The sequence below is a fragment of the Arachis hypogaea genome, chromosome 9, assembly GCF_003086295.3.
Source record: "Arachis hypogaea cultivar Tifrunner chromosome 9, arahy.Tifrunner.gnm2.J5K5, whole genome shotgun sequence".
Lineage (NCBI taxonomy): Eukaryota > Viridiplantae > Streptophyta > Magnoliopsida > Fabales > Fabaceae > Arachis > Arachis hypogaea.
The window spans coordinates 115,673,886-115,685,477 of record NC_092044.1 but is presented as its reverse complement, the minus strand read 5'-3'; the positions used below and the strand labels follow the sequence as shown (position 1 = coordinate 115,685,477).

Below are 11,592 nucleotides of genomic sequence, written 5' to 3'. Positions count from 1 at the left end.
CATGCTATATCACAACATTTGACAGCTTTATAAAATAAATATCCTCAGCACCCAGTTACAGTTTTCTGAAGTATTCATTTGACCAGTTGTCTGAAGTATTCATTTGACCTTTGATTGACAGGAAGATGAACTTACAAAATCAATTAGGTCCGTAATTGAAGCAGATGTTATCAAGACCTGGGTAATTTTCTCGAAGATACTTGGTTTTGCAGCCGGTCAAATGCAGAAATTTCGAGAGCAGGTCAAGTATGTATTAAACTTGCTGAACTTGAGTTGGTGGATTTTCTTATATGAGATTTATCATGAATTAATACTGTTGCTAATTGTTGTGTTTTTGAAGTGATGAATTGGAAGCCATGAGGACTATTTTGTGAATTTGGTCATTCAGCTTCTTGCTGGTTACAAGGTATTGATTTTCCTTTACAGAATTGGATGTTGGATTTAAAATGGTGGATTCCTTTCTGCTTCCCTGCTTTTCCTGTGTAATATTACATGTTATGTAATTCACAGAAAGAGTTGGAGCCTTCCATCGACCATATTGCAACGTTCGTTGTGAACCTTAAGAATCTAAGTCAAAGGTAACCTTTCTGTGTTATTTCTAATGTCTACATGAGAATTGGCTGATTGGAAAATTTCTTTTGAGAAATCAAATTATTTACAATTAAGAACAAATTTGAATTTTAACACACTAAATTTGTAAGGAAAATTTGAACCAAAATAAGTATGTGATCACATGAATAAAATATATTATTTAGAAGTATTGCCCTTTTTTTGTTTAATTTATTTTTTGAAACTAATGTTACAAGAAGATGGGTGAGAACAGACCTCCAAGCAAAAGCAAAGCATAAACAAAAGATCTGGTGACTGCACTTTTGAAAGGGAAATTCCTCTAAAAAGTACATAAGCTTTATACTAATAAAGGCCAAATATCTAATTTATCCATAAAGCTTGTTTATCTAATATGTTGTTAAGGTGCGTAAGTTTCACTCTAACAAAATACTCCAAATTGTGGCGTATACTGTGCAATACCACAAAGATTTGCTCCTTCCGTATTCCAAAACCAGCAAACTAGTCAACAAAATCTAGGTTGCAGCATGTGCCTAAATGTGTGCATGTTTTTTTTCTTATTTTCTTAATTTTCTTGGGGAGATAGGTTAGAGAAGGTAGCCTCCAGTGGAGATGATGAGGATACAAAGCATTAAGTCCAAGGAGAAATCTTGGGAGGAATATTTAAGCTATGAAGCTAAGTATACATGTGACTTGAGAATAATTTTAGATCACTGTCTTCTTTATCCAGCATTCACTTATTTGTCTCTTTTACCTTGAAGCATGCCCAAGTGCGATTCTTACCTAGACAAAATGCTCTGGGTGTTCAATTTGCTTGTATTTTTGAATATCCGGACTTGGATCTTATTGATGGTTCTGTTTCTTGTTTCAGATTATCACCACTTTCAGTGTAGTGGATAACATGAAACAGCAGTTTTATGCTCAACATGAGAAAATTTCGAGGTTTTGTATTTCCTTTAAAATCCACTGTTTGACCTTGTTTCAGTTGCTTCATATTTTCCTTCTAAATCACATTATGGTTCACTCATCCAGGAAAGATGAAGAAAGAGTTAAAGAGCTTTTTGTTGCCATTGAAAAATTACGGACTAAATTTGAGGCCATTGAAAGACCAAATCTGGAAATTGAGAGCCCGCCTGAAAAGTCTGAATCACCCCTTGCCGAGAAAAAGCTTGATGATACACCAGCTGCTTCAGCTCCAGCTCCAGCTCCGGGTACTGAGATTTTAAAGACAGAAACAGAGAAACGGTCAAAATCACCTTCAGCTAAGGGAGATGATATATTTGACCATGAAGCGGAATTAGCTAAGCTAGAATCGGAGTTTGGAAAGGTTAGCCAAGACTACTCAGGAGAGGAGATTGGTGATTGGGAATTTGATGAGCTTGAAAGAGAATTGTCCTCTACCAAATAATTAGGTGTATCCTTTTGGACCTTAACGCTTGCTGTTGTAATTTTTAATCAAACATATGCAAGTATGATATGAAATTGTAAGCGTATATATAGGTTGGCTGTTAATGAACGTGCAGCATGGTCAGATTTCTTTGAATTTGTAACATAAAAGTGCATAATTTCTTCATTCTTCTGTAAAGTACTGAACTTTAAGTTATAACACGCACTTATCAACTGATTTGTCAGAGCTTTTTTCAATGGGTCCAACTTATTTCAGAACCTTGATTGTCCATATGCCATTTTGTTTTTTTCATGAAATTAAAGGTATTTAACTGTGTTGTCTTCTTCTGCCGTTTATCATTTACTCTTTGTTATATTAACTAAGAAATATTCAAACGGTTTTTCTACCATTTATAAATGGAGTAAAAAATGTAGATTATCAAGACTTTAGAAGCATGCATAGAATACTTGATTTTTTTTGTTCATATTTTAAGTTGACCAAAAATGTAAATAACTATGGCCAAATTTGGATACCGTTTAGATACAAATTTATCATAACAAAAATTGTGAAGTTTCAAATTCTTATCACTTTCACCCGTCTTAATAGTTTATTATAATTATTCTAGGCGAAATAAATAGGTGTGTAATTGCTTGACAACCTAACTTTATTTTATAGCAATTCCTTATTACAAGTGACGTTGCAACTAGATTAGCATAGCTAGGGAGGGACCTATACTATACTATACTATACTATAAGTCTATAAAAATCATAAAAGGAAGGTTCCTATGAAGCAATGCATGGTTTCTCAATGTTGATGATATACTTCACATTAGTGTTTGCAAACACAGGCTCTATTAATTAACCAAATAAAAAAAAAATGCTCATTGGAGGAAACAAATAGGACCTTGCACTGTCTTTTTGCCTCTAACTAGGATTTGAATTGAAAAAAAATAATAAGAGAAAAGGGTAAACCCAAAAGTAGGTAAGGAGTGTTGAAAACCAAAGTCTAGAACTTTATTTTGCAGGCATTCCGGTCTCAGTTCCCTTATCCCACCAATATTTGTCGGGTCATTTTGTTGCCTTCATCTTGTTCAGTGTGTTATGATGCATTTATTCACTTACAATTTGGACTTTTTAAATGTTAATCTTAATTATTAACTAATAAACACAAAGAAAAGTAACATGAGTTATGTCATGTCATGTCATGTCACCACAACATAAAATTAAAAAAACAAAGGCATGTAATGTAATTTAAGTTAGCCATAAAACAAATGAAAGAATAACAAGAAAAGACTGGAAAAAGATGCTTATGTTCTCTAAAAGGTCTATCAAGACTTTTCCCGTGTGTAAGTTTATATATAAACTAAAGTGTGTCAATAAAAAAAAAAGAAAAAAAAAAACAGAACCTCGAATCCGGTAAAAGAAAATGCATTAGTGTAATCAGTGCAAAGTTATATATATTTGCTGAGCTGTTATTTCAACATCAACTTGATTATGGTGCACAAATTACTTATATAAATGCAGAAAGAATCAAATGAAACATATCTTTGTTCAGAAACCCAATTTCTTGCATGAGAATGTATAACATTTCAAAAACATGGATCTTAAGGCACAAGATTTTCCTTGAAGATCCTCTGTCTTATTCCTTCATTTTTTACTACCAATCACTATGAAGTTACAAGGATAACAATTTTTCAATAAATTTGTGTAATATTTCTAGCTTTTCAATCATACTAGACTTTGCCATCCCTACTATTATTCTATTACAGCTAGTAACCAGACTATAAAGGGTGAGACAGATTTTCAGGTTAAAGTCAATTTCTATTCATCAATAGAACTCATGTTAGTTACCATTAGCAAACAGAGATACTAAAATAAATTAGCAATCCCAATGAGAAATAAATAATCCAGAGTTTATGTAATGTGGGTCAGTGCTTAACCCCATAAGAGAAAATAAAAAAAATGGTTTAACTTTCACATTTGGATGCTTGCTTGCAGACAAACTCCTTCAATAATGATAAATGATAAGAGACAACCATGAGATTAAAATAAAAAGAAGCAATAAATTAGAATACCACTAAACTACACTAACACTAATTAACACTGCTTTTTATTTTGTGTATTTTTTTAATATGGCATTGTCTAACCCTTTTAAAAGCAGCATTTGGTCTTCAATTCTCCATAATATACTCATAGGAACAAGAACTAGAGAAGTGTGCCTAAAATCAATGGCTTCAAAACTCATAGCATTTGATACTGCAGATGATGATTACATTGATATGGAAGTAACCTCATATTCTAACTTCTTCTGCCATTCTCATCCACAACCAGGAGAGTTTGAGTTCCAAATGTCCTCCATTGATCAAGAAAAGGATTCAACAACTTCCCCAGCTGATGAGCTTTTCTACAAAGGAAAGCTTCTTCCTCTTCACCTTCCCCCAAGGCTTCAAATGGTTGAGAAAATCCTCCAAAACTCTGACCCTCCTTTTGTTAAGGACAAAGTTGAAGCCTTTGAAGAGTTTTTTAGTACACCATTAACCACAACCTACACAACACCAATCTCAGGCACCCCATTTGAGTCCTGCAACATTTCTCCTGTTGAATCATGCCAAGTTAGCAGAGAGCTAAACCCTGAAGACTATAAGCTTGAGTTTCCATCAACAGGCACAAGTGATGAAGGATTCACTGTTGAGAGTACTCATCATCAGAAGAAGTCTTGGACCAAGAAACTGAAGCATTCATCAATAGGATCAAAGTTGAGGGCTTCAAGGGCTTATCTCAAGTCCTGGTTTGGAAAATCCGGTTGCTCCTATGAAAACTATGCAACTTCAACAAAAGTTGCTGATGAAGGCTCAGTTTCAAAGGCTAATAATAATAACTTGTCCAAGAAGAAGAAGAATAATAATACTAGTAGCAATCCATATGGTCAAATTCGATATGAGTCCTCGAATTCTGTCATGAAGAACAATGGAGATGATCCAAGTAGCAATCACAGAAGGTCATTCTCTGTGGGAATCAAGATTCTTTCAGGAAACAAGTCGTCGCTGTCCACCGGATCATCTTCATTTTCGATTCCAAACAAGTCATCAAGGCAGCATCTTAAAAGGTGCAGCAGTGCAAGCTCAGATATAGAGAATGCAATCCAAGGAGCCATTGCTCACTGCAAGAAGTCTCAGCAAACTAAGAAGAATTCAAGTGAAGTAGGATTCTACTCATTTAGTGAGGATCAAGAAAGAGTAGTGCTTTTGAGGGGCTAATAGGGACAACTTAATTTTGATGAAAGATAACTCTAATTCACTACTTTAACCAAATTGTGATGATGAGTAGAAGTTCAATACTCTACTCTTTAATGTTGGTGATTAATTTGTATTATCAGTAATCTTAGTATTTTTATTTGAAATCAACTTGATCAACTTAATATGAGTTGGAATTTCAATTACTTGTGAATAAGTGTACTATGATATGCATGACAACATTACAAACCATGCATTTTGCAAGATTTCCTTATTTTAGTTTGAATTGCAACTGATTTGTGAGACATTTTCCAAAAGTTAAGAAAACCAAATTGGTGGTTATAGATTCAAGCATAGACAGTGGTTTTCTTTGTCAAGAGTTGCTTCTTTTCATAAAAACTATTCAAAATTTATGATCCACAAATGGGACTATTCAAAGAGTTGCATATATTTTCATTCAAAGACTTCCATCTGTTCAACAAATTCAAGATATGACAATCAAGTTGCATACCGCACTTTTCTTTTCATGAGCATATTTTCTAAATATATTTTAAATATTAATATTTTTATAAATCATCTAATCAAATTTATGTGTTTAGATAACTTTTTAAGTAGTAAATTTAAAAATTAGTCATTTTTACTGATATGACAATATACGATTGATTATTTGTATAAAATTCATTTAGACTAACGGTAGTACATGAAAATAAAATCTATTTATAACATATAAAAGTTGATACTAACTTTTTCGCAATAAGTTTAAGCCATCTTTTTTCTTGTTAATGATGTCTAGTGAGCAATTCTAATGACTTGACAAAAAATAAAAATCAACTAATCATCCTTTAGTAAAAGATTTTTAAAACATTAAAAGAAAAAGCTCTTATCTATTATTATTATTCAATTAAAATATAAAATACTAATTAAATATATTAAACATACATTAAAAGTGTCATAATAATAATTATTATAAAAAATTTTAATTACAAATATTCAAATTCTACAATTTATACATATTAAGACTCTTACTACTACACTATTTGGTCTACTTATACATTCTGTATAAGACTCTTATTACTCTTTTATTTCTTAATCTCTCGTACCAATTATAAAAGACTCCTCTAAATAAGTTCAAATTTAGTATATCTCCTTATTAAATTCATTCAAATATGTCATGATTATATAAAATTAATTCATAATTTTATATTATATTTTTTATATTTTTCATTTTTATTCATTCATTTTTCTTTAATTATTTGTAAATCAAAGAATACTACATGAGAAGATAAAATATGACAACTAAAACAAATATAAAAATAAAAACAACAAATAAAGATGTAGCTTGGATAATTCTAATATAAAAAAACTTATGACTTTTTTAAAAATAAATGAATTCAAAATCTTAAAACAATAAACTAAATTTCAATTTGTATTATATTTTAGTTGAATAATTATATCATTTATATGGAATGATATACAAATTGTTAAATAAATATTCTATAAAATATTTTTAATATAATCGATCTCTAACTAATATAACATTTATTAGAATATATTATATAGTATAAATAATTTATCTCTTTACACATAATCGTGCGAAGCACACTATAATTTATTTTAGTTAGTGAGAACATGTAACAAATTTACCTTTGCAAATATCACAAGAATACTTGCCATACAAATCTTATAGGGTATCAGAAAACAAAACTTCTAATTATTATCAATATTAGTATTATTGTTTTATTGCTCAAATTCGATTATATAAATTAGGGATAAATGGAGTTAGAGCAATTTTTAAAAAGGGGTCAATATAAAAATATAATTCTAAAAAAGAAAAAAAATAAAATTAAGGGATGTTAATATAAAAATTAAAAAATTGTTACAGATATTTATGTATGTCTTCATTCATCTGCAACAAATTGGCAGCAAGTTGCTGCAGATATAGATCTCAAAAAACTAAAGTAACGGTGAAGTGAAGAAACACATTAATGTAAGGGTAATAACTTGTGCAGAAATCTAACTGCTTTTAATTTTTTTAATGCTGTTAAGTGTCAACTATATACTATACAACATATATAAGTGACAATAATCATTTGATTCTGTTATCTATAAATTATAATTCCTTTTAACAATCATGAAAATAAATCTCAGGATAAACATCATAGTACATTATTTAGTACGAACTTAATGAGTGGAAGAATGATAATAATAATAATAGTGTTAACAACACTTAATTGACTTCTATAAGATTTTGATATTTAAATTACACACCCTCTTAAGTATACAAATAAATTCTTCTTATTAGTGAAACAAACATCTTAAATAATGTTCAATTCTATGTAGTATATATCACTTTAATTACTTAATAAACTCAAATACAGAATTGATTATTATGGAATTATGTACCAAAATACCCTTTCTTTTAGTAACATGAACATGAGGGAACTTGGCATTGACCCAACCCAAGTAATGGCAAAAATAAAGGAGGAATCTTTTGAGGCATTCGGTTAATAATCACAGATTATGAGTAACAATTATGATTACTGTGGCATCACATATGTCTATTATCTTAGTCCCTTGGCAACTATAATAAAAAAGAATTTAATTTACACATAAATATTTACATCAAGATGTCTTCGTAGAAAATAATAATTAAGATATTAATATTTAATATATATTATAGATTTAATTACTGTCTTGGTCCCTATATCTTTGCGAAATTTTTAATTAGGCATCTATACTTTTTTTTTCTTTTAATTGAATCTTTGTACCAAATTTTTTTAATTGAGTTCTTATACTTTTTTTTCTTTTTATTTGAGTCTCTGCACCAATATTTTTTTTAACTGAATCCCTGTACAATTAAGCCAATTACTACCAAGAGGAACTTAATTAAAAAAAATTGGTACAAAAATCCAATTAAAAAAAAAGTATAGGAATTGAAAATTTCGTGAAACTATAAAGACCAACAATTTTTAAACATATAATTAAACATATATTATATAAATATTTTAGTTAAATATATTAAATTATCTAACAATTTTTAATTAATATTTTCATATAAGAATATCTTTACATAAATAATTACTTTAAATAGATATTGCCTTTAATTTTAATTTAATGTCTGGTGGAAAAAAATTCATGGATCAGGATAACTTAATTAAATTAAAGCAAAGGTATTCTGTAATCTACCGTATTGAAAAGAAAAAAAAAAACTGTCAGAGAAATAGAAAGACAAAAAGAAGTTAACTTCATACGTACGAGAGTTATGTTAAATTAATCACATTTTATTTGAAACATATATATAGATATAGATATAGATATAGATATAGATATATATATATATATATCCTTCATCATAGCAGACAAAGTTAGGAACAGCTTTTCAGGTGATGCTTCTTTTCCGATTTGTTTCTACTTTGACAGTGGCTAGTTGCCTAGTTCTATGATTAACCAAACATTAAACATTTAAACTTAATGAAATAATAATAACAATAATAATAAAATGTTGTCATTAGTAGTTTCATAATATCTTGGAAGCTAGACAAAAACAATAGCATTCCCCAAGGATTTAAATGTTAACACTAAAAATCTTCTCTTTAATTATATTTAGAAGAACTTTAAGGTGACAATGGGAATTTCTTTAATTATGAAATGGAAATAAAAAAGAGGAGAACATGGTTAGCAAGTAACGCAATAAGCTATAAGAAGAAGCAAGCATACATCATGATTTCCGTTTGCTTTCATGTGAGTGTGTTTTGAAATTTTGATAGTGCTTTCATGTGTGTCTCAGATTCAGTTAGTGACTTAGTGTTTGTTTAATTATGTTGTAAAAATTAAAAAAAAAAATCCAATTGCTGCTCCTTATATTTCAATACCCGGTTCCAGTGGTATGATTTCAACCAATGTGTTTTCCTTTAATTTCTAACTAATTCAGCTTCTTATCATGATCACTGATTTTTTTTTAAATTATTGGCACAATTGTAACAAATTATTTTTAGTTATATATTCTAGGGGTGAGCACGGGTTGAGTTGATTCGGATTTAGGGCGAAATTAGAATCAAATCAATTGAATTATAATTGGTTCGGTTTGGTTCGGATTTACGTTTGTTTTGTGTATGTATCCGAATCAAACCAAGCCGATTAAGAATAGCTTAATTCGGTTTGGATCCACGGATTGGTTCGAATTCCGTACCCCAAAATCGTTATCTGAACCAATTACTAGAGAGAGTCATTGGTTTGGTTCGGGTCGGACCCGATTACCCGTTGGTTCCAGAACCAATTTAATCGGATACCTGCTACCCGTGCTTACCCCTAATATATTCGCGAGTTTAATTTTGATGCATGTAAAGCGTTTTACACAGTCGCACAATTAGACCTGTTCTTTTGGATGACTATTCACGCGATCAATGTAAAAGGTAGTTATTTTCATTGATGTGGTATTATGTAATTAGATGTATGTATAAAACTACTTTACACTAACAATGTATTAAAATTAAATTATATATTCATAACAAAAGTGTGGCATACTAATTTTATTAAAAATAAAATTCCTTGATCATGATATAGATCAACTTTTATGTGATTTTGTCATTCTTATATCTACACATGCAATGATCTTCGCTTTGCAAGGGAAAAAAAACAGCAAAACAACAAAAACTTTTCAAGTTACAACCACCCCAATTGGCCAGATGCCATGCCACCAATTCCAATCATTTAGACAATGCCAACTCAGAACATATGCTATATCTGTTTGGATTGGAATTTCAAGTTCATAATTTGGACATGAGCTTTTTCTTAAACCATAATTTGAAACTTTTCAGACATAAAAACAAGCATGCTATCAGTAACAGACTCAAAATTTATATATTATACTAAGTTATATCCTCATCAGCCAACTGTGTACTTATTTTCGTATAAGGTTGCTACACATACAAATCTTTTTTATATACAAGTTCATATAAGTTGGTTTAAGCCTAACAAAAACAATTCTCAATTTAAATTGTGTGAAAATACGTGCTTCTCTAACTCTTTAATAGTGCAAACAGTTCTTCTCCCTCAATTAAAACCGCAACGCTCAAAATTTAAACAAGGATCAAAATCTCTCAAAAAATTTTCAAAATCATCGCAAAAAGTGAAGGAAGTTACAAAGCTGAATTTGAAAAGAATTATGAAAGGATGAAATAAGAAGATGAAGATGAAGAAATAACAGAACTTATCAGCACACATACACTAAAAATTCTTAAACAATACACTTAAATATCTTTGTGTTAGACCGAAATTTACTGCAAATATAGAAAAATATTTTCTTTAATGCAAAACTCTTACATTACATTCAATTCAAACCATCAAAGATGAACAACAATTTTCACAAACAAAAACAATATTATTCACCTACAAAATCATAAACTACTAAGAAAACATTAAGTAAAATCGAACTACACCTCAGCCACTTGATTAGATTCAAAACAATAATCAACTTGGTTCTGATTCAATTGACAATCTGAACTTGAATTATTCATTATTTTCAACAACAAAATAACTGTTCAAAATTGATTTTAAAACTTGATTTCAAAAATATAGAGAACGAACGAAGAGAAATGCAAAGAACGCAGAGATGGAAGACGACATAGATAAAAAATATTGAGAAAATTTGAAACCAGAAACGAAATCCTTTCGAAAAAGGTAATTATATATTCGCACGTTTATTAAAAAGTTGGTTAAATAGTGGCGCATGAGATAAAATAGGTTAAAGAAACTTGTATGGACTAATAACTTGTAGGTGGAGAATATGTTTTCATATAACCAACTTATCGATTAATTATTGTAAAGTTATACAAGGAAAAGTGTAGCACAAATATTTTTTAGCAAACATTTCTTTATAGTGAAAATATTTGGGTTAATGATCAGAATATTTCTTAAAAGAAATTATCAAAATAGCTCTTGAAAAATCATGAATATATCAATTTTTTGGTCTTTGCAAAAATTAAATGCTTCAAATTTGTCTTCGAAAAATACATTTGTCAATTAAAGGATGACATATTACAAACTAATTTATGTCATGTGTCATTGTTTAACTAACGAAGCAGAGTGATCTTTCAGGGATCATTTTAACTATAAACCGAAAATAGGAAAAAAATTATATAGCATATTTCCTTCATATTCCCACTATATATAATAACAGTTAACTCAGAGAAACATATGTTGACTATGGCATCTAAAATTTGTGTAATTCTTTCTATGCACTTGTCTCCATTACAGGACAAAGCAGATAACTTGCATTACTATCACAACCTCTTGTCAGCAATACAACATTTTGATGCGGTTATGAAGTCTAGGTCAGGGGTGGTGATGACTGATGACTTGTCCCCAACACATTTCTAGTAACAAAACTTGAGCAACAAACAGGGA

At 29.8% G+C, this 11,592-nt stretch overlaps 2 protein-coding genes across 3 annotated transcripts; both read left to right on the top strand.

Moving 5' to 3' along the window:
• Positions 1-289: 289 nt before the first annotated feature.
• Positions 290-2,211, top strand: LOC112712324 (uncharacterized). 2 transcript variants are annotated; one of them, XM_072203938.1, is made up of 5 exons: positions 290-406; positions 511-578; positions 1,154-1,248; positions 1,439-1,509; positions 1,600-2,211. In XM_072203938.1, exons 3-5 carry the CDS (start codon positions 1,180-1,182, stop codon positions 1,973-1,975), a joined length of 516 nt encoding a protein of 171 aa, XP_072060039.1. In that variant the 5' UTR covers positions 290-406; positions 511-578; positions 1,154-1,179; the 3' UTR covers positions 1,976-2,211. The 2 variants fall into 2 exon arrangements, with proteins under 2 accessions (XP_072060039.1, XP_072060040.1); XM_072203939.1 differs by lacking the exon at positions 290-406 and having other exon boundaries at positions 425-578.
• Positions 2,212-4,154: 1,943 nt separating this feature from the next.
• On the top strand, positions 4,155-5,327 carry LOC112712323 (probable membrane-associated kinase regulator 4). Its single transcript, XM_025765171.3, has one exon. The coding sequence runs from the start codon at positions 4,183-4,185 to the stop codon at positions 5,209-5,211; it is 1,029 nt and encodes a 342-aa protein (XP_025620956.1). The 5' UTR covers positions 4,155-4,182; the 3' UTR covers positions 5,212-5,327.
• Positions 5,328-11,592: the final 6,265 nt, after the last annotated feature.

What these genes read in the sequence shown, in the direction of transcription:
- LOC112712324 (XM_072203938.1), top strand. Translation starts at nt 1,180, where the DNA reads ATGATGAGGATACAAAGCATTAAGTCCAAGGAGAAATCTTGGGAGGAA. An exon ending in ATTTAAGCTATGAAGCTAAG is followed by an intron (nt 1,249 to 1,438) that starts TATACATGTGAC and finishes TTCTTGTTTCAG; the next exon opens with ATTATCACCACTTTCAGTGT. An exon ending in CAACATGAGAAAATTTCGAG is followed by an intron (nt 1,510 to 1,599) that starts GTTTTGTATTTC and finishes TCACTCATCCAG; the next exon opens with GAAAGATGAAGAAAGAGTTA.
- LOC112712323 (XM_025765171.3), top strand. Translation starts at nt 4,183, where the DNA reads ATGGCTTCAAAACTCATAGCATTTGATACTGCAGATGATGATTACATT.